Source organism: Pteronotus mesoamericanus, unplaced genomic scaffold, assembly GCF_021234165.1.
Source record: "Pteronotus mesoamericanus isolate MK-2021 breed Mesoamerican mustached bat unplaced genomic scaffold, CSHL_Meso_final contig_433, whole genome shotgun sequence".
Classification (NCBI taxonomy): domain Eukaryota; kingdom Metazoa; phylum Chordata; class Mammalia; order Chiroptera; family Mormoopidae; genus Pteronotus; species Pteronotus mesoamericanus.
In genome coordinates, this window is record NW_026555163.1 from 91,575 (window position 1) to 117,492 (window position 25,918).

A 25,918-nucleotide genomic window follows, 5' to 3' on the forward strand; every position below is an offset into this window, starting at 1 on the left:
TGAAGACTTTTATGTATTTTAAGTTAAAAAGACCCAAAGACCTTGCAGAGTATCTCTTTCCATGATATGCTCTTCCTGGGGTGGGTTTTGTGCATGGGTGGAAGCCCCTGTGGCTCAGCCTGGGTGTGTGAGGAGAGTAAGCTGAGATGGGCAGGAGTCACCCCACTTGAGGACTTGTGGGTGCCTCTAGTTCCTTACTTTCTAGATTCACAAAGCACATTGAAATTTGGCAGAGCCTTGACCTCAGCCAGGGCTGGTATGCTATCCAGCCTGTGTAGGAAGGGTACAATGTGACTTGATTCCAGAGCCCTAAGATGGTCTTGTGTGGGCAGGAGCCTGTGTGCTTCTGTCCTGACTTTTCGGGTGCTGGGTCAGCAATGGGTCAAGAAATACTGTTCCTTAATGGCTGTGTGAACAGTTCTGCAAAAATCAAATCCAACCTTGGATTTCCGAGGGCCCCACCCCGCCACTGGGTTATAAAGCTGGAGTGGGACAGGCAGTAGCCTGGCCAGAATGATGGCCTACATTCCCACCCGGCCCTTGCGGTACCCTCATATGGGTGTCAGAGGAACAGAGGAAGCTGCTTTGCCACTTGCTAACTCTGTTGATATGGAGAATACTTTGACAGAGTTCCCATGTTGAACGGCCTTGCATGCTTGGAATAAATCCCACCTGGTCATGGTGTGTCATTCTTTTTAGACACTGCTGGATTTGATTTGCTTATGTTGAGGTTTTTTTTGCATCTAAGTTTGGAAGAGATACTGGTCTGCAGTTTTCTTTCTTTCTTTTTTTAGTATCTTTGTTTTATTTTGCTATCAAGGTAGTACTACATAGATATTAAGGTGATAATGTGTAAAATGAATTGGGAAGTTTTCTGTCCTCTTCTGTTAATTCTTCTTTGTTTGGCAGAATTCTCTAGTGAAACCACTTGGGCCTGGAGAATTCTTTTTAATTACAAATTTGACTTCTTTAATGGTTCTAGAACCATTCAGGTTGTCTGGTGGTTTGTGGTTTTTGAGGACTTGGTCCATTTCTTCTGAGTTGTTGAATTTATGAGCGTAAAGTTATAGGTGAAAGTCTCTCATTACCCTTTCCGTGGCTGCAGTGATGGCCCTTGTTTCATTCCTGAAGTGGGTGATGGTGTCTGCTCTCTCTTTATCTTTGTCCATCTATCAATTTTGTTAATTTTTTTTTTCGAAGAGGCAACTTTTTGTTTCATTGGCTTGCTCAATGGTTTTCCTGTTTTCAAGTTTACTTACTAATGTAAAGGGTATATTTTAATACGTGCAGCCAACCATGGAAGAGAAATTTTAAGAAAGGTAGGTTGGGGAGGCTCTTATGCTGGCCTATCAGCTGTGGGGCTTGAGAGGGTAGCCAAGCCACAGGTTTCAGTTCTAGATCAGAAAGGGAAAGTGCTGGAAATATGAGGCACCTTGTCTTTACTGCATTCTAGACCATGACACACTATCCTGTGATCGCCTGTGCATATGTCAGTCCCCACACAGCTCTGCAAACGCAGGGACTGTCCACAAGCAAAGTGGTACCTAAGAATCTGAGGGTATGTGGAAGCTGGGTTGTGTTGTTGTCTCACAGACACTCACTCTGTTTTTTCCCTTCCAGTTTGGCTTTAGAATAGGATGGAACTGCCCTTGCAGGTTTGGAAATGCCAGATGGACAAGTCTGGCTACAGTGTAGCAGCCCAAGGTTGGGTCACTGTGTGACAGGACCCCGTTGGCCAGGAATGTGACTTTACACTGATGTTCTTAAGCAAATGAGCACAGTTAGGAAAGCTGTGTTGTAGTGATGAACTCAACACCCAGACAATAGCTGAACTTTTATTGCCCATAAATCCTTGTTCCATGGAAGATAGGTAAGTGGAGGTGAGCAGGCATGAGTCATGGTGCCATGAGTAGGTTCTCAGCCTGGTGGATGTGCTTGCTGGTGATGGTATGTGGAGAGGTCTGAGTGCAGGTTTTAGTCATCCTTCTGAGTGATGGGATTGCTTGGCTGGATCTCTGCTTCCTGGGTCCTGAGCTGTGGAAGCTCAGCTCTTGGTTTCTTGTCAGGGAGGGAAGGATCTGTGGGATCCAGAGGGACTCTGAGATTCCAGAACTTTGTCTTTGAGCTTTATTTTTATGCATGAATGTCAAGTGTTATGAGGAATTTTTCCAGTTAATAAAGTGGATCCCAAAGATCACGCAATGATACTAACAGTGAGGCTGGTGGTAGTACATGCATTTGGGTTGTCTGTTGAGTGTACCTGATGAGAATGACCTAGGAATTAGGACTTGAATCCTTTATTCATCAGTGACTTCAGCCTGTGCATCTTCAGAGTTTACAGAGTACTTTACTTTCTCAGAATTTTCAGATATTTTCCAATCACCCAATCCTGTAACCATGATATTTTTTCCTTTACAAATGAAGACACTAGCCTGAGAAGTTTGGCGGTCTGATCCATATTCCACAGACAGTCAGGGATTCAAACCTGTGCACCTTTGTGCTTCTGTATCTTCATTTGTGAATAGATGTGACAATGGACTTGGGATATGATGAAGATTGGACAGGATTATTATATGTAAAGGGCCGAGAACATGCCTGGCATATCAGACAGTTTAGTAAATATTATGGATTATCATGATCATGGTGATGACAGTGTTTTTTGAGTCCTTGAAAACAGTGTTATTTTGTGTGTGTGTGTACAACAGTTGTCACCTGTGAGTTTCGTTGACCTGAAATGCTCACATCTGTGCTACACCTTTGAGGTCCAAGGCTTTTAGATGGCAGCATTGGCCTGGGAGTTTGTTGGAAATGCAGCTTCCCACCCTAGACCTGCAGAATCGGAGTCTGCTCAGAAATGAATTTACTGGAGGTTTGTGTGCATATTAAAGTCAGAGAAGTCCTGGCTCGCTGCCTAGGGAGATCTTGGCTTCAAAGTCTCAATGTATTATATTTCATCTGTTCTAAGATAAACTTTTCTTTCTTTTCTTTTCTTTTTTTTTTACATTTCAACATCTTAGTTTTATTGGCAGCATTTTTCTTCCTTAATGGAACATTAAATACCAATTTAACTTTCAACTGCCTGAGTCTTAATCTTAATTTCAATGAGATTTGTATATTCTGCCATCTCTTATTTCTCTTTTCTTCTTCCATGTTTTCCTGTGTCTGTGTATCTCTTGTTTATGATTCTCTTTACCTCTGACTCAGGCTCATGCTAGATAAACCTGCAGCTCTAACCAGCTTCTTTCTGCTTTGTAGAAAGGCTTTCATGTGGTCACTTTAGAGAAATGATTTTCAGTCCTAGTTTTATGACACTGAATACCTCTTGTTATCCCCCCAAGATGTGAACAGCAATTTAAAATTTTCTTTAATTCACTCTTGAATAAAACAAACACATCAGAACAAACGAATGTGAGGCTATCACTGCCCAGAGGATGTGAATTGCTGGTCCAAACCAGAACTGGCCTCCCCAGGCCCCAAATGGTGTTGTCATGTTGGCTGCACATTCACTACCAGCCACCCTCATCTAGCCTTTCGACTCTGGGACAGGGATACGAATTGTAGTCAGGTTTCCTCTTATTAGTCATGGGCCTGTGTGAACAGAAGCAGGTTCCTCCAGGGTATGAGGTGGAACAGGCAGTGTCCTTGTATTCAAGAGGCCTTGCATCCCCCTGCTGCAAGGCTGGGGGTCAGGTGCCCTCGTGTCGTATGTTGTTGGCCAGGGAACGAGCAACCTGCACATTAGGAATTGTTACCCTTAAGTTAGAATGTACGACGGACTTCTTTATGGAGGGGAGGTGACACAAAGGGTGCTGACCACTGAGGTGAACGTATTTCAGGGGTGTAAGATGACCTAAAATTGTAAATTTACTGTTATCATGACCTCTAACATTTCCCCTCACATGTGCTGAGGCCACCTAGAGGTAGGCGGTCTTTGGTCTTCTCTCCTTTCATAAACCAGTATCAAGCTGTGTCCAGCTCTCCAGTTCTCATTAATCCCCAGAATGTTTCCTTCTCACACATCGCCAACAGCATGCTGCCTCCCTTCACGGCCTGTCTTTTTCTGACAGTTTGGGGAGGCCCTATCATTCCATTGATGGCATTTTTTTCTTAAATATCACCCTGAGTATAGGTGCCTTGTGACCCAGTTAAGTACATTACCTGCCCATTACTCAGGCTTCTACTCTTGGAAGAAAAACAGTACAAAATGGGGCAGGGAGGATGAAAAGAAGAAATTAGAGCAGCTCAGTCACTTATTTCAGATTTTGGGACCAAGGAGTCAGCAGTTGTCCTGTGGCTTCAGAGTCTCAACAAGAGAAAGCACATTCCAGGCAGCCCGTTGCTTCCAGGCAGCTGGAAAGTGGGGCTGTGCTGAAGTTTTTCTTTGGGGGGAGGTGATGGAGAAACCCATCACCTATGGCTACCCTGGCACGTGTCCAGCAGGAAAAAGCTGAAGCTTGAGTTAAATATTATGGTACAGACAGTGGCAACATCTATGTGCTTGGCAAGAAGAGGCATGTGGAACAACTGGCTAGGACATGACAGGGAGTTAAAGGAGCCAAGAGAGAAGCAAGGCCCCCCACACCATACCCTCAGCTGTAGGAGCTTCTGCATATTGTGGATTTTAAAACTTAAACCTAAGAGCTTAAGGTTTTAATTTTATTAAAGAAGTCATATATAAAGTGTCCGAATGAATCTCGAGTTGTTGAAAGAGCTAGCCAGCAGCAGACTTGCCCACTGAGCTGTGGGAATCTCTGAGCACCTTCCCTTACCCTGCCCTAAGCCGCATGTCCTAGGAATGAGTCACCTCTGTTTCCCTGTTCCAGCCCTGGCAGGGGCCTCCCTTTAGGATCCACCTGAGCAGCTGTCCCTGCTTCACACAGGGCTCTGAAGGAAGGCAGTAAGTGTTCTCTCTCTTCTGGTCCCGCAGTAGGTCCCACCCTGGGTCCAAACTCGGGTCCTGTTGCACTCTTGCCAGCCCTGTCCATAGCCTGTGATTCCTTCTTTTTTTCTATATTGTCTCTTTATTTTTATGTTTTGTTTCTTTTTTTGTTGTTGCTTTTATTCATTTTGCTTTTGTTGTTGTTTGTTTATTTTTGTGTGGTTCCTTCTTTTGTGTTCTTCTGCTCAGGTTTCAGGAACAGTGGACTTGGAGTTTTCCAAGTCCCCATCTCTGTTTGCTGTAGGTTACCATGCCTTTCTTTTCCTCTTCTCTCCTGGTCAAAAATTCACCAGAAAAACCTTTTCCAAGATGTTTTTCTGCCATTTCTGCATTATGTATTCAGTCTCCTGGAAATATACCCAGACAGTGGTATGCATGAGGCTGAAGGAACTGTCTCCAGCTGTCCAGCATGTGGAACATGCTGACCATTTTGCCTCGCTCACACCCCTGGGTCCATTGTCCTTGTGCTCACCTGGCCTCTATCTTTCTTGCTGTCAGAGCCTGGGGCCTGGCTTGTCTGTGGCAGCGAGTTCATCAGCCCAGGACATTAAGGAGTTCTCTTGGCTCTCACTCCTCCAGCTCTCTCAGGCCACGCAGTTTATCAAAGCCCGCCCATCGTGACTGTTTTTCCTTAGCTCCGCCCACTTCTGTGTTCCAGCTCCATCAGGATACCTTTGTGGACTTCAGGGCCTTTGGAGAACATATGTTACCTCTGTCTCCATGACCACCCTCCCCATAGATTGAGACCTGCTTCCTCATTGGCTTCAAATTGAGAAAGCTTTCTATCCATGACCTTTTGTTCGAAGAGAGGGTGGTGCTTTTCATCTACAGGGAAGCACTGAACGTACAACAAGGGTCTTGGCATTTTAAGAAGTCTCAGAACTGTATCAGAACCCACACCCATGGTGCAGCTCTGATCACTGGACGGGAGTCAGTTAAGTAGAGGCCATTCATAGGCAACGTGGAGTCAGCCGTGTGGTTGGGAAGACCCATTCTAGATGGGACTCAAGATATGAAACCATGCATGGGATGTGGAGCTCGGGGAGCGCTGGACTCTCCCAAGAAGGCTGGTGGCAGTGGCTGAAGAAGGTGTGCATAGCGTGTGACTCCTCTCCAGAGTGGTTGGCGAGGATGTGAGTGCTGCAGCAATGAATTCTCTTCTCTCTAGAAACATGATTTGCTGGCTGGAAGTCATCAGTCAATTAGAACTCCTTCTGGTAGCTGGTGTCTTTAAGAAGTAGACCATTTGTATTTATTACTTCATGGGCGGTAACTTTCTCAGTAGCCAAATTGGTGAGCAACAAAGCCCTATTGAAAGGAGAGTTATTACTTGAGAGACACCTCCAGTCCCATTAATAGACAAGCCTAATGAAAACATCTTTCTAAAAAACCTGCTTGGCCTGCCTGGGATTGCTTTAGTAGTGTTTAAAGTTAGAGCTTCTACGTTAGTATTTTAACTCTAAAACAAAAGTAAATGAAAAGACCATTATGCTGACACCTGACTAGTAATAACCACCAACAGATAATTCATCAGTGAGTATAAATAGTAGATTTCAGCTCCTCCACTGTGAGTTGGAAAGTTAACAGGCAGGAGGAGGCAATGGGCCATTGAAATTGAAGATTGAAGGAGGGCGGGAGGTTCTCAAAAGAAAAGGCCCAGAAGGGCAGCTGCAGGTGACAGCTCATGCTGTGCAGCCTAACTGCCTGGTCCTCTTTGCTTCTATGGCCTGGGACTTGGGACTGGGTACACAGAGGGGGGATGTACCCAGTCCAAAGCCTCCGGTTTTGGAGTGGGGTTTATATGCTTTGGTTCAGACAGCTTTGTAAGACATTTTATTCCCAGAAGATCTGCCAATGAAGGGATCCCTGCCCTTGCTGAACGGTCGTGTCCTTCTTCACATTTGCACAAAAGGATGGATTCTTTGCTGTGTTTGTTTTTAAGTTCAAGACCTTTTCCATTCTTTCGGACTCTATAGTACTGTTTTTCTCCCTGAAAGCATTGTTGCAAGCACAGCATAGCACGAAAAAACACACCCAGGTGTGACCCCTGGGGCCTAAAGAGCTCTGAAGCAACCCTGGCATTAGGACAAAGTCTTTCCTCTTTTTCCCTTTCCTTTTTTGATTTGTTTCTGTGAAGAGCTTTATTTTAAAGAATATTCAAAGAGAAAAATACCACCTGTGTTTCCCTAGCCTAAGTCAAATGGCTTTTATTTTCCTGTGTTCCTGTCTAGATTCTATTAAGAATACTTTTCTCAGGTATTCTTTTTTTTAATGGCTTCATGAATTTCACTCAGTTGACTTTTTAAAAACTCTAATCTTGTTTTAAGGTAGTTTCAAGTCTTCTGCTTTGATAATGCTTTGTGAGCCCCTTTGCAGGCACAGCCTCTCCTTCTAGAGTCTTCTCAAGGAGTAATTCCTGGCAGTGAGTTTCCCTGTGGTATTTCTGTGATTTGATAGGTATAGCCAAAATGCCTGCAGAGGGTTTGACCCACACCTCTGGCCGTCAGTGGAATATGTGCCTCAGTGTCCCATAGCCTGGTGGCACATCCATCTCGCACTCCGTCTCTTTCCCTGAGCGCCTCCCTGGTCTCTGGACAGTGGATGTTTCCTGACTCTGACTCAGGATCCTGTTCTGTCAGCTAAATGGGGTATTCAGTCAGCTCTCCTATGACTTAGCAAAGTTTGCCTGAGTTGTTCGGCAGGAATGTTTGTGTCCCACATCTAGGAAAACTTGTAGGCATTGGCATGAGGCTGACCAGCTCGCCTGCCCAACCACAGGCTTTGAGCAACAGTGGGCAGCACTTAAAAGTCTTGTCTTTTCTGCTTATTAAAGTCTTGTTTTTGCCTCACCTTCACCTGGAAGATAGTGCGGGTAGGTGGGTTGGATCAGATCTTTTCACTCTCGCTTGCAACCAGATTTGGATTGACTGTAGGAGAAGTAATGCTTGGTGAGGAGCATAGAAAAAAGATCTTTAATAAGTCTATGTAAATCGGGGGAGTGGACTCACATTCTAGTTAGTTTCTCATGAGAAGAGCCATGAATCGTCATGATATTCTTAATTTAATATCAAGATCTGTAACTGTATTATCTCTGACCACAGGGCTGGATATTTTCAAAAAAGAGTCCAGCACCCCTCACTCCTACTTGAGTTATTTCTACACCAGTGATTATTCCCACCCAGCCCATCTTTGAAATGTCTTTGGAGATGGGAAGCTCACCCAAGTTTTAGTTTGTTTAATCCTTGTTGTAACCAGAGACTGAGCTGAGCTCTCTTCCTGTAGCCCCTTTCTCCTTGGCTTCTGACTGCAGTGACACTGAACAAGTCCATTGCCTCCTTCATGCCTTTGTATGTAACATTTCATTATCTAACATTTACCTGAGATACAGCTTTTCCTAGCTCCCATTTATCAGTTAGGACAATGGATTGATGCCTGGCAGCTCTTGTTGGGAGGAGTGGGAGGACTTGTACATGACCTAGTCCACGTTCCTGGGAAGCACGACTGTGTTCCTGGTGGAAGTGTGGTAAAAAGTAGAGTGAAACAAAATAGATCAAAAGCTGGAGGTTAGTAAAGAAAAAAGAACTAGACAAGGAAAGATGGCATGAAGAAACATGAGAACAGTAAATGAAAATGAGGGCATGCAAAAAGTATGGTAAGTGAATAAGAAAATTTAATATGAGGATAGGATGATTAGAGAGAAGGGGAAATAATTCTGTGGAGTTTATAATCAATACAGGAAATAAAATACAGGAGGTTCATTCATCAAATATCACACCCTTAAACTCTGCAAGACTCCCTCGCCTCTGCTTTTCTCTGTGTCCATCCGAAAGATCAAGAACCACTGCACCCATCATCCTTTTGACTATTGGTAATCATTAGATGCGTCTTCTCTCCTCCTCTCCCGCCCCCACAAACCAAGTGCTAGACCCAAGATACCTGAAGGTGAGGACTGTGTTTGAACTTCTGTCTCTTGTGACAATTGTCTTGGCTAGGCTAGAGTGCCTCTATAATTCATTTACTTTAATTAAAAGATATTATTCACAGTAATCTGGGCAAGCTTCATCCCATCAGTTGAAAGGCCTAAGGAGGATAACTGAGGTTTCAACCATCAGTACCTGCCCCAGATTTCAGGCTTGCCAGTGCCTGCAATTGCAAAAGCCAATTCCTTGGAATAAATCTTTTTCCATGTATATAACCTACTGTTTCTCTCTGGTAGGACCCTGACCGATACACCCCCAGACTTTAAATTACACTTAAAGTTTGTGTCACAGTAACTGAGCACTTTTTTAAGCGTCTTAAATTTCCTCCTTACTCATGGGTGGTAATTTTGTGCCATTCCTCCCCTCCCCCAAGCATGCCAGGTGCAAAGCATGTGTTCCGATCATGAGTTTGTATTGATTGTGGTAAGTCTTAGATTTTAACTAAAGGAAGTAGAAGTTAGAATTTTTTTCAATAAAGGCGATTCCTTACCACTTGGGCCAGGCTCTATGCATAGTGATTTTTTGAGATGTGTTGCAACCAAGTTTTGAATTAACAGTGATCTTAGCATTGGTCACTCCGTATGAGTTTTAGGAATCTTTTAACCACATGGGGCTTCTCTTTGTACGGGTGACTTGAGAATTTTACCATGGAATGGAGGAACTACTGATAGCTATACTGACAAATGTTGGTTGAATCACAGATACCCTGGAGTGAGGTCTGGTTTTAACCTTCAAACAGTCTAAAGTGTAGTATTTCCAAGGAATCATTTATCAGATGTATGGGCTCAGCTCAAGCACTTGTTTCTGCCTTTTATACCACTGTGAGTATTTATTGTAATTAATCCTGATAATATTAACACTTAGGCCTTAGACGTCATTAAGGCTCTCGGTGCTGTGGGAGTGGAAAAGTAATTTTCCTCCCAGCTTTCTAAGTTCTTCTGGCTGCCCTAGTAGTCAGATTAACATGAGAAAATGACCAGATTTAGTATGGGTGTGCATATGTGGGTTCCACAAGAATGTGGGACCTGAAGATACATGGGGCAGTGCAGCTTATGTGCTGTTCTGGACCAAGAAAAGGGAAGCAGGGGTCTGGGACTTCACAGGGAAAGCAGGCAATTCACAGGTTAGATGAAAAGGAGCAAATGTGCCAACTTCTCATATGTTGAGGTGACTCTGCTCATATGCTAAGGGTCCCTTCCCGAAGCAGATTTTCCCATCTGAATTTCTTTTAGAAGTTCAAAGGGGAGGATCAAAGTTTCTTTCTGAGTCTTTTGTTTCTTAAAAATAATTGGCTTAAAATAATCAGTATCCCAAAAGGTATATTTTGGGATGGCAAACTGGTTCCACACAGAGGAATGAAGCTCAATGGCAAAATTAAGCGACTTGAGCTTCAAAACCTCCCACCCATGACCCTTTCATTCAGTGCGGAGTGTAGTGAGGGTAAACTGTTTGCCTCAGTGAGGTGAGATCCTAATGAGTGAGCATCTCAGCTTAATCCTTCCATTTCTTTTCTCTGGATTTAGTTTCTGTGTAAACACTCACGCTTAGAAAAATCTACTTCAACAATGCAAATGCAGCAGAAAGAATGAATTAGGAAGAGAAGATAGTAAAATGTTTTCCTTTTTTTAACTTGTTCAGCTAATGAATAGTAGCTGAAAAAAGTAGAGAGCCCTTTCACAGACGAGCCAGGAGGGAGCAGAGAACATTTGGGAATTGGGAAAAGGAGTGGCTCGTCCCCTGCATGATGATACAAGGAAGAGAGTCCCTCTGAGGCTTTCTGTGGTCGGGGCCACTGTTAGTTCACATGATACTTACAAATCAAAAACTAACCACCCTTGGGTGGTTCCCTTCCTGGATATTTTGAAATCCTTTTGAAGACAACCCTAAAAGCACTAAGCACAATTATAAAAAAAGCCAAGGCAAACAGCACTGCAACTGTGAGACAGCTTTCCTATGTACATCCCTCACAGTTTGAATGCCATCGTGAACTTCAGGCTGCGGAATGTAGGCCTGGAAGCCAGGGATAAGGGAGAGTCTGTAGGGTCCCTGCCTGGCTGCCTTTCCCAGCATTCTGGAGCCCATGGGGGCTGGGTGTCACTGCAGATGCCTGTGAGAAGCCTGGAGAGGCAGTCAGAGCCACCCTTCCTGCCCCCGGGACTTAGAGCATCACTGTGAGTTTCTGCGTATTATATCCTCCCTTTGTTGTGCTTCCCTCCTTACAGCTTTGCTATCAGAAGTGAAGGGAGGTGAAACTTGTCAGCATTCAAGTAAACAATAAATTAATTTGCTCTCATGAGCAGTCCAGAAGAACTCATGGTAGGATGATTTAGAACTAATAGAAAACCCAGTGAGGTACCACGGTAGCCAACGAGATTGGCAAAAGTTTGTAAGCATGAGGCCACCAAGTGCTGGCAGGGATGTGGAGTGATGGGACCACCTGTGCATTGCTGGAGGCAGGGCACATGTGTGCGGCTGCTTCAGGAAGCAGCTCAGCATTATCTCACACAGCCAGTGATGTGTGCACTTGAGGAGAGCAGTTATGTCTTAGACACGAACCCTTCTCGGTAGCCCTGTTGACAGCACTTGAAAAACTAGAAATAAGCCAGAGATACATGCACAGCAGGACGGGTGATTCAGCTCTGGTATTCATGCACCAGTGAGGACTGATAGACTATAGCTGTGCACATGGCAGAGCCTGAAAGCATGAATTTGCATGCAAGAAGCAAGTCACAAAAGAATGCAGTGTGATTCAGTTTCGAAGAAGATGAAAATTGGTGAAAAGCACACCCTGTTGTTCAGGAATGTAAACATAGATGGCAGATCTTAAAAGGAAATGGTTATTACAAAAGTCAGATGTTTGCCTTTGGGAATGATATGATCAGGAAGGTAGACATGGCAGTGATTGGAGGGATTGCTTTGTAATTATTCTCTGAACCACATGTTCATGGTTTGTGCACGTCTTTGTTTTTCTCATACACAAAAGTAGATGGAGAATGGTTCCCTCAAACAAAGTATCCCCTTACACCTAAACCACACTTGCCCCTTGTGGGTGGTTCTGTCTCCGTGGTTCTTCAGTCCAGCCACCCCCTGCTTCCCCACCTCACCACTCGGGAGGTCTGGTGTTTCTCCCTCAGCCGCTGGGCTGCAGGTCATGGAGTTTGGAGGTCGGGGGTACAAATCCTTTTTCTGCCTCTTGGGTGACTTTGAAGTCCAGGACTTGAGAAGTTACCTGGCCGAGACCCCCCCAGGGCTGGGTGGAGACCCCCAAGACCATGGTAAACCTGTGATGAACATCCCCTCTCCACCCCAGACACTGTCCCCAACAACACGACCCTTCAAGGAAAGGTAAAGGCTTTGCTCTGTAACTCAGAATTACAGGCCATGTAGGGTAGGCCATGTGTCTGAATCTGTTCTAAGGAGCTGGATGGAGAGTGTGTGGCTGTGCCCTGGGGTAGGGGCAAAACTGAGATTTTCACAGCCGAGCTCTTCCTCCTCTCGCTGGGGGACCAGGGCCACCCAGGTTGCCAGTGGAAGAGGCGTCAGAATGGCAGCACAGCGCGTGGTCTCTTACAGAAGCGGTTTAGCCTGGCTACTGGACAGGAGCCACATCTGTGTGCACAGTACTCTGTGTGACAGAGACCACCCAGGAGGTAGGAGCTGGAGAGTGCCAGTCATTCCACCTCTCTGACCAACAACAACCTAGGGGAAAAACAGGACAGTGTCCCCTATGTCTGTCTTTCTTGCAGCTGACAGGCCAAGGTGAAAATAACCCTCGAAGGAGACTGAGCTGCCAGTGAAGGACCCAATGATGCAAATATTTCTAATGCATCGCTCCTCCTTCCAGAAGGATGTGAGGAACAGACCAAGTCACACCAATGGTCAATTTGACATACAACCTCAAAGCCTAACAACTGAGCCTTTTGCTTTGCAATTCGCATTTGCAGAAGATTCTAGGGCCTCACCTTTGCAGACAAACACCCAGTTCTAAGCAGCATTTCATCAAAGAATATCATTCTTTACCAACTCATTAGAAGCTAAACAAGGCAAGGGTTGCAGGCAGCACGAAGAGCAACTTTGCAGTTCTTTCGATGGCTCCAGTCTTACAGCCCCAGATCTTAGCAAATGGATAGAAAAGCCTTCTTGGCCTTTTCCACCAGTACTCCGTTTATTTCTTCCCTTTCCCTTCATCCTCTCCCCCTTTGCCAGAGTTGCCAGTGAGACATGGGTTGTGGCTTGGAGGAGGGATTGACAGTGGAATTGGGCACAGTATGGGAGAAGGTTGATTGCAGCTATGGAAAAAGTGAATTGGTGTTTGACATTTCGCAAATCTCTTTTCAAGATTCAGTTATATATTATGTTTTCGTCATGCAAAATTCAATGAAAACACTATTAGAGTGCTTGAAGAGTATGTTAGGATCTTGCCCCCGTTATAATGGGAGTGACCATAGGAAGATGGTCTTTCCAGGGGACTCATCCATGTACTGCCCCTTTTCCTCCATTTAGGAAGGAATAGTGTCTCCGAGTGACCTGGACCTCGTCATGTCTCACGGCCTGGGCCTGCGGTATGCGTTCATGGGACCCCTGGAAACCATGCATCTCAATGCAGAAGGTAGGGGCTCAGGTGGGAATTTTGTGCAGTGTAGTGTTTTTATGGGTTTCATAAACAATCACAGGTTGCCTTTTCTTACAACTGAATAGAAACAGTATCATGTACAAGAGATGGTGGCCAGCCCTGGTCTTCACAGTCGAGGTGGGACAATGGCTGTGTCCCGGGCTCCATGTGGGACAGCACTCAGGGGAGGACCAGAAGGAGAGGTGGGGGATGTTGTGGAGACTTTGCTGCCTATCATCCAGCCTGAGAGAAGATAAAGTGGTGTTTTCCTGAGAAAGATAATGAAATTATTTAGAGACAAAGAAAAGTATAGAAGCAACCACATGAACCTCTGCTAGACTTACATTTTGCCTAAATATGGGCAGCTTATAAGTGTGATTGGCTGAGCTGTAGGCTTCTTTCTGGAAGCTGGGGAGCTATGAAGGAGGGGCTTCTACTGGGAAGTGGCCAGGTTGTGCCATTGGTTACCCTGGAAGCCACTTTAAAGGGTAAGCAGGAGGTAGGTGCGAGCTCATGATCTGGTGACACTAAAAGCAGAGTCATTTGAGACAGGTGAGAAGCTTCTAAGAATGAAACTGTCCACCAGATTTTAAGCCATTTAAAAAGAAGACATCATTTGAAAAACAGGCAATAAAACCTACACCCAATTAAAATAATGAATCAAAAAAGCTATGGATGAAAATCTGGGGAAGTGTCTCAAATAGTATTATGATGGCTGTCTCTTGGTGTTGAAATTATAAGCAACTTTTATTACCTTTTTACTTTGTGTTGTCATGAATTTCTGTAATTATTGTATGTTATTTTTCATGATTAAATTGTAAACTTGTAAAACATATGCAGAAAGAGAAAAGGAATATTTTATTCACCTCCACGGTCCAGAAGAAGTGACCAGAATAGTATGTGTGTGTATGCATATCTGTCTGTTCATGACTTTTGTCGGGCTTAAACCAGAGCGAAAGACTGGAAATGGCAGGCAGAGAGGTTTGGGGTCAAGACATGGCAGGGAGAACTTTCTAGTGAGTGGAACTGATGTGGAAGGAGAGGTGACACTGTGAGTGGGATGTTTTGATGTTCACAGGAGTCTCGCATTGAGGTCAGAAGTTTAAGTAGATGACCTCTGAGTGTCTGCCTTAGATTTTATAATTTCATGAGGTTTGGGTAATTCTTTGATCAATTTCCACCACAGTAATTAATGAAATAGAATTTCCAATAGATAATTCCAAGCAGTTTTACCAGCTATATTCTTGTGCAGAGCAGGTGTACACCTGGGGCCTTGAGTGGATTAGTCATGTGTCATGCAAATGTGTTTTAATAGGTGACTTGATTCTTCCTTAACACCCAGCTGAAGGGAACAGGGATTCTCATCTGGCACCTGCATGTTACTTTTGTGGTAGGATAACAGTTGCGTGTAGGAGGATAATGTAAAGACAGACTTCATAAGAGTGAAACTGGAGTTTGTGTGTTTTTTTAAAAGATTTTATTTATCTATTTTCAGAGAGAGGGGAAGGGAGGGAGAAAGCGGGGGAGAAACATCAATTGGTTGCCTCTCGCACGCCCCCAACCGGGACCCGGCCTGCAACTCAGGCACGTGCCCTGACTGGGAATCAAACCAGTGACCGCTTGGTTCACAGGCCAGTGCTCAAGCCACTGAGCCACACCAGCCAGGGCAGAAGTGAAACCAGAGTTTTGAAATGTCATTAAAATAAAGTCTTGGGTACTTTTTAAATGTTTTTCAACCAGAACCTTAAAAGTGATGAACATATTGAAGCATTTGAGATATGTGAGCACATTGCTGGAAAATCACCATGTTTTTCTTTTTTCTTGAGAAAAATAAGATAATTCAGGTATCAGGGGAAGCAGATCGGGAGAGACCTGAGAATTGCTTTGACTCTTAAACAAGTAGAAACTGAAGCTGATGAAACCAGAAACTCAGGAATCAAACAGTGTGGACCATAACAATTTTTCACACAAAGCAGATTTGATAAGAAAACCTAATTGACTTAATATGATAATGGTGGACGGATGTAGTTTTCAACTTCAGAGCATTCCAAGGACCAGAGTTAGACAGTTATAAGATCGGGCTCGGGGCCATTGGAAATGGTCATAATTCTTAACAGTGTCACCCAGGATATATCAAGATTGGAGTCAGGGGAGTTTTCTTTTTTCTGAAGTTATTTTCATAAAGCCAGCATCTCAGGTTAAGGCTAGTTATTGTCTTAAAAGCTACAGTTTATCTAAGAGGGGTAAAAATATTTGACGATTTGTTTTTAATCTAATAAAATAGCACCTAAGAAAGAGGAGGCCAGCATGCTTCCTTTGCCTTTTGGCTACTTTTTAAAAGTAACACCCACTTAGATAATGTTCCTGTGTTTTGGGACCTTTTTGATCTTCCCTTTTAAGTTCTGTCTCTTAAAGGCAGGTGAAGTTACGTGAGTGTGGCTATGTAGGCTGTGTGAAAACCAGACTTCTCTGGTGTGGGTAGCAATGAGGGCTCTCCAAAAAACAGCAACCAGGTCATGTCCCAGCTGCTGCCTCCACAGTGGCATTGGCCACACACACAGGTGCCTGCTCTGTAAATGCAGACAGGCTCTCCGCCACTCCATCACCTTGGGTTGTGCTGAAGGCTCAAGGCACTGTCTCACCTTCAGGGCTCACAGCCAAAGAATAACAAGTCAGAAAGCAGCAGGAGAAGCTAAATCCAATCTCATGATAATTCTTTCTCCTGTTTTTCCTTATTCCATATAAGCATCTCTTAAGAAATTAGGTTCAAAGTCTTCTAAAAAGCTAAGCTCTCCTGAGAGTTTTTGGAAGTACTGGACATGGTTGAACAAAATAGAGGGCACGAAAGCATAAAAAGGAAAACATAGGGGAGGCTCACTTCATAGTAATACAGAGGAGGGACAGGCTGTGGGATAGAAGGTAACGTGGCTTTTTCTTTTCATTTCCACTGAAATTGTTATTCTAGAACGTTCCCACTCAGTCCTCCTCTTATACTGCTCTAATGGAAGGGGAGATATTGCAAATACTAGTATGGTAAGGAATTTGCTCGGACAAGGTAAATAATTGTGATACTAAGTCACCATGAACTTGTACGTTTAAACTAGTGGGAGAGCCATCCTGCGGTGTTGATTCTCCACCCACACTCTGACTGTGTGGCTTCTTGCCATCACCATGAACTTGGGGCTTGTCCCCCCATGAGCCTGAGTGTCTATAGAAGAGGTTTTTATACTTGTAAGACTGAAGTTTTAATTTGGTTTCCTGGAAAAGTGCGCGGGGGAATTATGAATTACACTATAAAGAGCTTTTCTGTGTTTTATTCTATCTTAAAGAAATAAATGCCCTTTTAAATTAAGCCACATATTTTATAAAAAGCAGGGGGAAAGAGTTCTCAAAAGCCCCTGGGAGATTCAGATGACTCTACAGGGACACTAAAAGGTAAATGCTTGTTCAGAAAATGTGAAGTGATCCAGAGATGAAACACAGTCCTTGAATTACACCCATGGTGTCTTGCTGCTCAGGGAGGACAAGGAGACGGAACTGGTTCCAGGCAGGTCCCAGTAGGCCTCTGTCTCCCTGAACATGGGTGCATACACAGCTCCAGCCAATCCTCCCATTTTCTTCTCCTTTAATATCTTTACAACTTATTTGATTCTTGTGATCTCTGCCCCACAAAAGGAATAGCTGTATTTGTGTCTAAATTTTACCACCTTTAGTTTGAATAAACAAACACATAGATGAAGTAAAAAAAATGTTTAATTTCTGCCCTGGCTGGTGTGGCTCTTTGGATTGAGCACCGGATTGCGAACCGAAGGATTGCCAATTGGATTCCCAGTTAGGGCACATGTCTGGGCTGCGGGCCAGGTGCCCAGTTGGGGGCGTGTAAAAGGCATCCACATATTGATGTTTCTCTCCTCTCTGTCCCTCCCTTCCCCTCTTTCTAAAAATAAATAAATAAAATCTTTTTAAAAAAATGCTTAATTTCCAAAGGAAATAAATGTAAAGGTTTTTTTGTGTGTTCTGGAAATGCTGAACCCTCTAAGATAACTGGCCAGGGCTGAAACCTTTAGAAAGTCTTCTGGAATCCTGAATTGTCAGGTTATACTTGTGTTAAATGAAATGAAACTCCTTATTTTAACAAGAGATTTTTCACTACTTAATTATAGGTGCTTATGTCATAAATATTGATATATTTGAATTTTTGGCCCTTCAAAACAATTTCTCTTCTAACAGCAAGGGTGATATTATTTTAGCATACTAAACAAAAAGGAAAATAAAACTGAAATTCAGTGAATTCAGGCTTCCACAATAGTGCGAGTCCACCAAAACTAAACACCAAAGAGGTTTGTGTTTTTCTTTTTTTAAGAATATCGTGTGGTGATGATTTTTATTTAAAATTAATTTAAAACAGCTTCTCTGGAGTTGATGAAAGCCAAGCTCGGGGATCTTTGCCAATTCTGCTGTTCATTTGTTCCTGTGTTACCTTTTAGCCTGACTGACCAACCTTTCTGGCTGTGAAAGATTTTGGAACTAGGCCAAGGGTGGCATAGCAAGTGGTTTAGCCGTGTCCCCAGCAGGCCCAGGACTTAGAGATGCCTCTTCTATGTGCACGCAGGGCTGGCTTCTGATGGGACTTGTTTCCCACACATGCCTAGACTGGCCCAGCCCTGCTGCCTTCCAGGTAGGAAGAGGAGCAACACCAAGAGCAGACTGTCCTGGCATGCCTGCTCCACATGCTGGGAGATGAGGCCACTAGACTGCTTTCCTCTCAGTGCATATCTGAATCTTAACTGAAGAACTCAACTTCAACCACACACAATCCACAGCTGCTTCTAAGTTACTGAGCTTCTACCTCCTACCTCCTCTTTCCTGTACGAATGAGCCTCTTCTTCATGGGTTTCTCCATCAAAATCCTAGGGCTGTATCTCAGCATCTGAGAACATGGTTGGGTTCCCCAGGACCAGGCAGCTGCAGAAGCAGTTGGAGAGCAGTACAGGGGCAGCCTGGGCTTGAGTGACAGGGTTGTCATCCACAGGTCACACTCTGAGCCTGCATTGAAGAATCTGCCACTGCCCTGGCTGGTGTGGCTCAGTGGCTTGAGCGCCAGCCTGGGAACTGAAGGGTCGCCAGTTCAGGTCCCAATCAGAGCACATACCTGGGTTGTGGGCCAGGTTCCCGGTTGTGGGTGTGCAAGAGGCAACTGATCAATGTCTCTCTCCCACATGGATGTTTCTCTCCTTCTCTTTTTCCCTTCCTCTCTCTCTAAAACTAAATAAATAAACTAAAATTTAAAAAAAAGAATCCACTGCCTCATAGGCACCCAACCAAGTGGTAACTAGAAGTCAGAGAACAGAGGGGAATGGGAAAAGATTTGTACGCTGGGACACCTGTGGTTCTTAGAAAATATATCCAAGTCATTTATACAAGTAACCTCGTAGATGCATTATTAAAGGTCACATTCTTGGTGAACATAGGACTTGATGGGATAATGCAGGAACTAGTCTGAGTGGAATCCTGTTGAGTACACTGAGGAAGGTAGACTAGCAGGCCCCAAGGATTCTGGGATCTGAGAGAAAACTTGGTGAGTGACTGACTTGTGGTGAGGGCCCTCAGTCCCCAGGGCCAGCTAATCCTCTGTACTGCCCATCTCCTCCTTTTCTTCACTCATAGGAGGAAAAGAATGTCTTAGTTGGGAGTTCTCTAATGTTCTGGCTAATTTTGTGAATTACTGTATTCATATGGTTTCAGGTATGTTAAGCTACTGTGACAGATATGGTGAAAGCATGAAACGTGTCCTCAAGACTTTTGGACCCATTCCAGAGTTTTCTGGGGCCACAGTTGAAAAAGTTCATCAGGTACATGGACTGACTACAGAAAGTTATGTGGGCTGAGCAGAAGCTCTGTGTGGAGGGACATTTTATGTGCAGCTAGAATCTTTGCCTTTGGTTTTGATGGCCCCTCATCCCTAACTTAGCCCTCCACAGTTCTGCCATGGTCCTCAGAGACCTTCAGAGCAGTATGACCAATGAACTTGGAGTTCACTGTGACTTGTATCTCTCAGGAGCTGGAGTCTCTGGATTCAGAAAGCTCTTCTTCACTGAGGGTTGACTTCTCTCCTTTTGTCTTTGAAAGCAAATTCAGTTTGTACAAGTAGGACCAACAATTATACTCCTGCTAAATTACCTCCTCTTCATGCTGCTTTGTTCTTTTTTATTTTTAAAAATTTTTACTTAAAGTTGATATTCAATATTATTTTATATTAGTTTCAGGTGGACAGCATAGTGGTTAGACAATTATATCATTTACAAAGTGATCCCGCTGGTAAGTCTAGTGCTCACCTAACACCATATGTAGTTATTACACTATTGTTGACTCTATCCCCTGTGCTGTGCTTTACATTCCCATGAATGTTTTGTAACTACCAATTTTTACTTCTTACCCCTTAATCTTTTTCACCTATCCCCTAAGTCCCTTGCCCATCTAGCAACCAATGGTTTTAGTATCTTTATAAGTTTTTTTCTATATTGTTTATTTGGTTTTTTAGATTCCAAATGTAAATGAAATCATATGCTATTTGCCTTTCTCTGTCTGACTTAATTTCATAGCATAATACCCTCTTGATCCATCCATATTGTCACAGATACTAAGGTTTTATTCTTTTTTTTATGGCTGAGTAATATTCTATGGTATTTATGTACCATCTCTTCTTTATCCATTCGTATATTGATGGGCACTTGCGTTGATTTTATACTTGACTATTGTAAATAATGCTGCAATGAATATAAGGATATCGTTTTGAATTTGTGTTTTGACTTTTTCCAGGTAAATACCCAGAAGTGGAATTGCTGGGTCATATGGTAGTTCCATTTTTTAATTTTTTGAGAAACCTCAGTACTGTTTTCCACAATGGCTGCACCAATTTGCAATCCCACTGCCAGTTCCCAAGGGTTCCCTTTTCTCCACATCCTCACTAACACTTGTTGTTTGGTGAATGATTAATGGTAGCCAGCCTGGCAGGTATGAGGTGATATTTCATTTTGGTTTTAATTTTCATTTTTCTGATGATTAGTGATGTTGAGCATCTTTTCATATGTCTTTTGGCCATCTGCATGTCCTGTTTGGAGAAGTATCTATTCAGGTCCTCTGCCCTTTTTTTAACTTGATTATTTGGGTTTTTTGGCGTTAAATTGTATGAGTTCTTTATAAATTTTGGATATTAACATTTATATGTTTTGGATGTTAATTTGATATTCATCAGATGTATCACTGGTGAATATGTTCTCCTATTTGGTAGATTGTCTTTTTGTTTTCTTGATGGTTTTCTTTGCTGTGCAAAATTTCTTAGTTTGATATAGCCCCATTTATTTTTTTCTTGTTGTCTTGTCTTTTCCCTGTACCCAGGCCATGTGTGTGAAAGTCCCAGCTGACCCTGAGCACTTGGCTGCCAGGAGGCAGTGGAGGGAGCAGTGCCTCATGAGACTTGCCAAACTGAAGAGTCAGATGCCGTCCCAGTGAAGTATTTTATAATGCTGTCACTCCCCGCAGAGGAAGTCCTAGCTGATTGAATTATAAGGACTTAATCTTATTGCTTGAAACAGTAGCAGCCACGGAGATGCCTTAATGTGCAAGTTCTGAACCTGGTCTCTGGTTAGCACTAGTCCAGTCACTTCTGATTGTGCCCTAGATGTGGGTGTCAAAGCAGCACTTGGGTTCTGAGGGCTGTTGATTTCCTGCCACCTGGGCAAGCAAATCGTCGCAAGATTATCACATTTTATTTTTCAGTGTGATTATGCAGCCTACATTTTATAGCTAATGATTGTTTCAAATCATTTTAATCTGTAGCAAAATATTTTTATGATTATTTCTAATCTCTCTCTGAGTATTCTGTGGCCCTGCATTTTTGAGTCAACTACCTACCTTCATTTTGCCAATGCTTATTCTGAATAAAAGTTTTTGGTTCCATATAGTTGTGCTTTTTCTTCTTATCTTTCTGAGAAAAACAGTGTTTGAGCCTGATGATCGACATGTTTTAAAGAGACCTAATGAATGACTAAGAAGCAAATACTCCATTCTGGGTCCTTTCTCTTTCATTCAGAAAAATCCATGCATTTGGACCAGTGTTTCCTAAAGCATGTTCCACAGTGCCTTGTGGCTCTGCAGTCAGCTGTGTTTGGGAAACCATGGACCACCTGCCCGTGGGCACTCACATCTGTTGGAATTTAGGGCTCCACCTTCTGAGTAAAGACCTGGTTTTTTTTTTAATCCTCACTCAAAGATATGTTTTTATAGATCTGAGAAAGGCAGGCAGGCAGGCAGACATCAGTGTGAGAGGGAAACATTGATCTGTTGCCTCCTGTACATGCCCCGAACTGTGATCGAACCTACAACCTTTTGGTGTCTGGGATGATGCTCCAACCAACTGAGCCACCCAGCAAGGGCAAGATACCTGTTTAACTTCACCCAACACCCTGTCATCTCCTTTGATATGGAAGTCTGTTCCTAGCACTAGCTCTCCAAATACTCTGGGAAATAATACAAAAGTCCCCCCACCACATAGGGCCAGCACGTCACAGTAACTTCGATCATAGTAACTTCGATCACAGTAACTTCGATCACTGGATGCCTCTGCAGGACCCCCGACAGCTTCCAGCCCAAATGATGCTCCAGCCTTTTTATTTTGCATGAGCAGCTTCCCAGCTTAACCCAGCTGGAGCCAAGGCTGCGGTGGTGCTGGAACCAGCATCCCCAACTGGGAACCATGTGGAAGTGGTATTTCCAACTAAGTGTGCACATCACTCCCCTATCACATGTACTTACTTGTTTAATTTTATTTTATTAGTTTAAAAAATTATTTAATTTTCAGTTATAGTTGACATACAATATTATTAGTTTTAGGTGTACAGCATAGTAATTAGACATTTATATAACTTACGAAGTGATCCCCTCATAAGTCTAGTACCCACCTGACACCATACATAGTAATTGCAATATTATTGACTACCCTGTGTTGTCCTCGACATCTCTGTGACTGTGTTTATAACTGGCAACTTGTACTTCTTAATCCCTTCCTTTTACACCCTTCCCCACACACATCCATTAATGAAACAACATCCATTGAGCAGCTATGATGCACAAGGAATCTCACACATGGTCACTGCCTTTCAGAAGTTTGTTGTAAGACATCAAACATTAGAATAAAATAGGACGGTGCTCTACAGGGCCATATTCACAGGAGATCACAACTACCTGCCCCCGGGTGTTTCCTGGAAGCCCTCATAGCAGGCAACCTTTGAGGTGAGTCTTGAGCCTTCCTGGCTGAGGGAGCAAGGAAGAGTGCTAGGCATCCTGGGAGGGGGAGTGGCTGCAGCCTGAAAGAGGGGAGGCTGGAGTAGGGCAGACCCAGGCAACAGAGATCCTTGGGGGCCGCATCAATGGTCAGACCTCACATAGAGCTTTGGGGAGCCTACACAGTCTAGGTCACAAGTGATCCAGTCACCAGGATTTCAGGAAGTTCCTTCTGACAATGGAAGGAACTGAGCAGGAGGCAGAGCCAGTTGTGGTCCACCTGGGGGCTGATACGTGAATGCGGAAAGCATCCCAGAGGTAGGACTGAGTCATCAGGTAATCTGAGAAAGGTGACATCAGAGCCTCAAAGAGTGTCAGCTCCTGCCACTGTGCAGATACAATACCATGTTACAAGAGGGCCAGGAAATTTGAATGTCCCAGATATTAAACTTCCTGGAAAAGATGCGGCAAAACGTGAAGGAGGTTGTCAGTCCTGAAAGGGTCCTTCTTCATCTGATTAAGTTGTAGATTTTCTTTAAACTCTGAAGACTCAGTCTCTCCCTCTGTGGCCTGTTGGCCGGCTGTTTCTCTGGGCCACAGTCAAGCCCTTGTTTCTCCCTATAGCTTCTGGCTCTTGCTTATTTCCCCCTATTGTCTCCTCAAAATCTCTGTGCTATGCTCAGTGCCTGCCTGATTCCTTCCCTTAGGAGCACACAAAGGCTGCCCCCTGACCCTAGACCCAGGTTTGGGATCACCGATATACAGATGACCTAACTGGGGGACATGGGGTGTTAGCGGGTGCCACACAGACATGACTCGTTGGTGTCTCAGCACTGATGAGCCACACGGATCCCAGAAGGAGTGTCCAGGTAAGGTGGTCCAGGCCAGTAGGAGAGCAAGGCCGGCACATGCTGGGGTCCCTGTGGTGAGGTGGGTGCAGACAGTTTGGATCACATTCATTTATGTGTTTAAGTTCTGTTTCCCCACCTTTGCTGTGCAGTGCTGTTGTGTGCATATCAGGTCTGTTCTGAGAGACACCAGCAGAAGTGCTTCTCGGTTTTGCCTGTAGCCATCACAAGGTGTAATGAGGCAGTCACTGAGAGTGATGGCCTGAGAGAAGGCCAGAGAGCCCGTGTTTTGACTCTGATCTAAGGGCAGTAAAATTGGACCTTCCCAGCAAGAACAACATAGAAGATATTTGTGGCTCTGGGACCAGCGGCAGGAAGACAATTATGGAAATTGCTGGATAGAGTGAGGAATGAGTCCAGCAGGGAGCTAAAGGAAGGGCCAGGTGTGTGAACGTGACCTCCCAAGGACCCCAAGCAACCATTGAAATAAATTGCAAGACAAATGGGCAGCTTCAGCTTGCAGGATTCCTTTCTGCTCTGCATTTTATCATCCTTGGGGGCTACTTGCTTACATGAGTTTAGCAACTGTGTAAGCTCATGTACCAGTTTTCCAATTAATATCCTCTTTCTGTACCAGGATTCTGCCACACTGCATTTCATTGCTGTCTCTTCCTCTCTGGTCTGGGACAGCTTCTCAGTCATGCTTTGCTTTTCATGACCCCGATTGTTGTAGGAGTCCTGGCCAGGTAGTCTGCAGAATGTCACCAGTGTGAGACTGTCTGATGTTTTCTCATGGTTAGCTACACTGGAATTAGATTTTGGGAAGAATTCCCCAGAGGTGAAGTGTCTTCTATGAGGGGCTATGTGACACTTCTGGGGCCATCAGAAGGACCAGCCCAGCTGGATATTGTCCTAACTGGTTTCTGAGTCCTTTTCTCAGAATTCCAAAGCTGTCTGTCTTCATCCCCTGTGTAATACATACATAGTTTCTCTCAGGTTGATCTCTGCTTCCAAATGCCTTTTTCCCCAAAGCCCCAGTCCAGTTCCATGAATATAGGACCCATGGTTTCCCCTTCTGCTTGCTTCAGCTTAGCCTCTTAGTGCTCCTGCAGGGCCGAAGGCAGTTCCAGGTTCAAAGGAACAGATTTCAGACTGTTTCTGTGGAAGTCGCAGAAAGATGCCAAAGGTGGAGCTAACAGTGGGATCCTTATTCATGTCTGGGTCTTGCTTGGTTTGTAGGTGCATGTGTAGCTGATGAAATACAAGGTGCTTTTCCCATGCTAATCAAACTTGCAAGACTGAAATAAAAACCAGAATGCCTCTTTTATTTATTTTCTTTTTTTAAAAAAGATTTTATTTATTTATTTTTAGAGAGGATGGAAGGGGGGAGAAAGAGAGGGAGAGAAACTGATGTGTGGTTGCCTCTCATGTGACCCCTACTGGAGGCCTGTCCTGTAACCCAGGCGTGTGCCCTGACTGGGAATTGAACCAACAGCCCTTTGCTTCGCAGGCCAGCGCTCAATCCACTGAGCTACACCAGCCAGGGTTGTTTCATTCGATTTCAGTTGATCTATTCATCAAGCATTTATGGAGCATCTATTGTGTGCTGGGCACTGTTCTAAGTGCTGGAGACACACTAGTAAACAGGCAAAAACTACCTGCCTGAATGAAGCTTATTCTGTAGTTCTAGTAGGAAACAGCAAAATATAAACCAGTCAATATGCAAAGTGTAGAAAATGTCAGAAGGTGATCTGTTATGTGGCTAAAAATACAACAGGGGAAAACAATAGGGAGCACAATAGGTAGTGTGTGTGTGTTGGGGGGATGTATACAGTTTTGGGGAAGCAATCAAGGAAGGCACAATGAGAAGATGACAGTTGAGCAGAGACCTTCAAAGGAAGTGAGTGATGACACCATGGAGAGATCTAAAGAAGAATGCTTCAGGGAAGAGGAACAAAAGTGCATAGGCCCAGGGCTGGGGGCTGAAGAGCAGCAGGGATGAGGCCGAGGGCAAGCTCCGGCCATGAAGTTCAGTCTGAAGACTGGCTTTTTCTCTGCACAAGAACAGAGGACAGAGAGATTTTTAAAAATTTATTTATTTTATTTTTTAAAATTTGTTTTTCAATCCTTACCTGAGGATCTGAGAGTTTTGGGTTTTTTACAATTGATTTTAGAGAGAGAAGAAGGGAGAGGGAGAGAAACATCAATCAGTTGTTCCCTCTCCCTGGTACGTACCCTGACAGCGGAACAAACCTGC

General features: G+C 44.0%; 1 protein-coding gene across 2 annotated transcripts in view; it reads left to right on the forward strand.

Moving 5' to 3' along the window:
* The window catches only part of CRYL1 (crystallin lambda 1), a 112,464-nt gene extending 90,989 nt beyond the window's left edge, over positions 1 to 21,475 (forward strand). For both annotated transcript variants that reach the window (XM_054577441.1, XM_054577440.1), the window contains 3 exons: positions 13,423 to 13,528; positions 19,277 to 19,383; positions 20,930 to 21,475. In XM_054577441.1, the coding sequence (XP_054433416.1) occupies positions 13,423 to 13,528; positions 19,277 to 19,383; positions 20,930 to 21,043 (327 nt within the window). In that variant the 3' untranslated portion in view covers positions 21,044 to 21,475. The remainder of the gene's footprint in view (positions 1 to 13,422; positions 13,529 to 19,276; positions 19,384 to 20,929) is intronic.
* Positions 21,476 to 25,918: the final 4,443 nt, after the last annotated feature.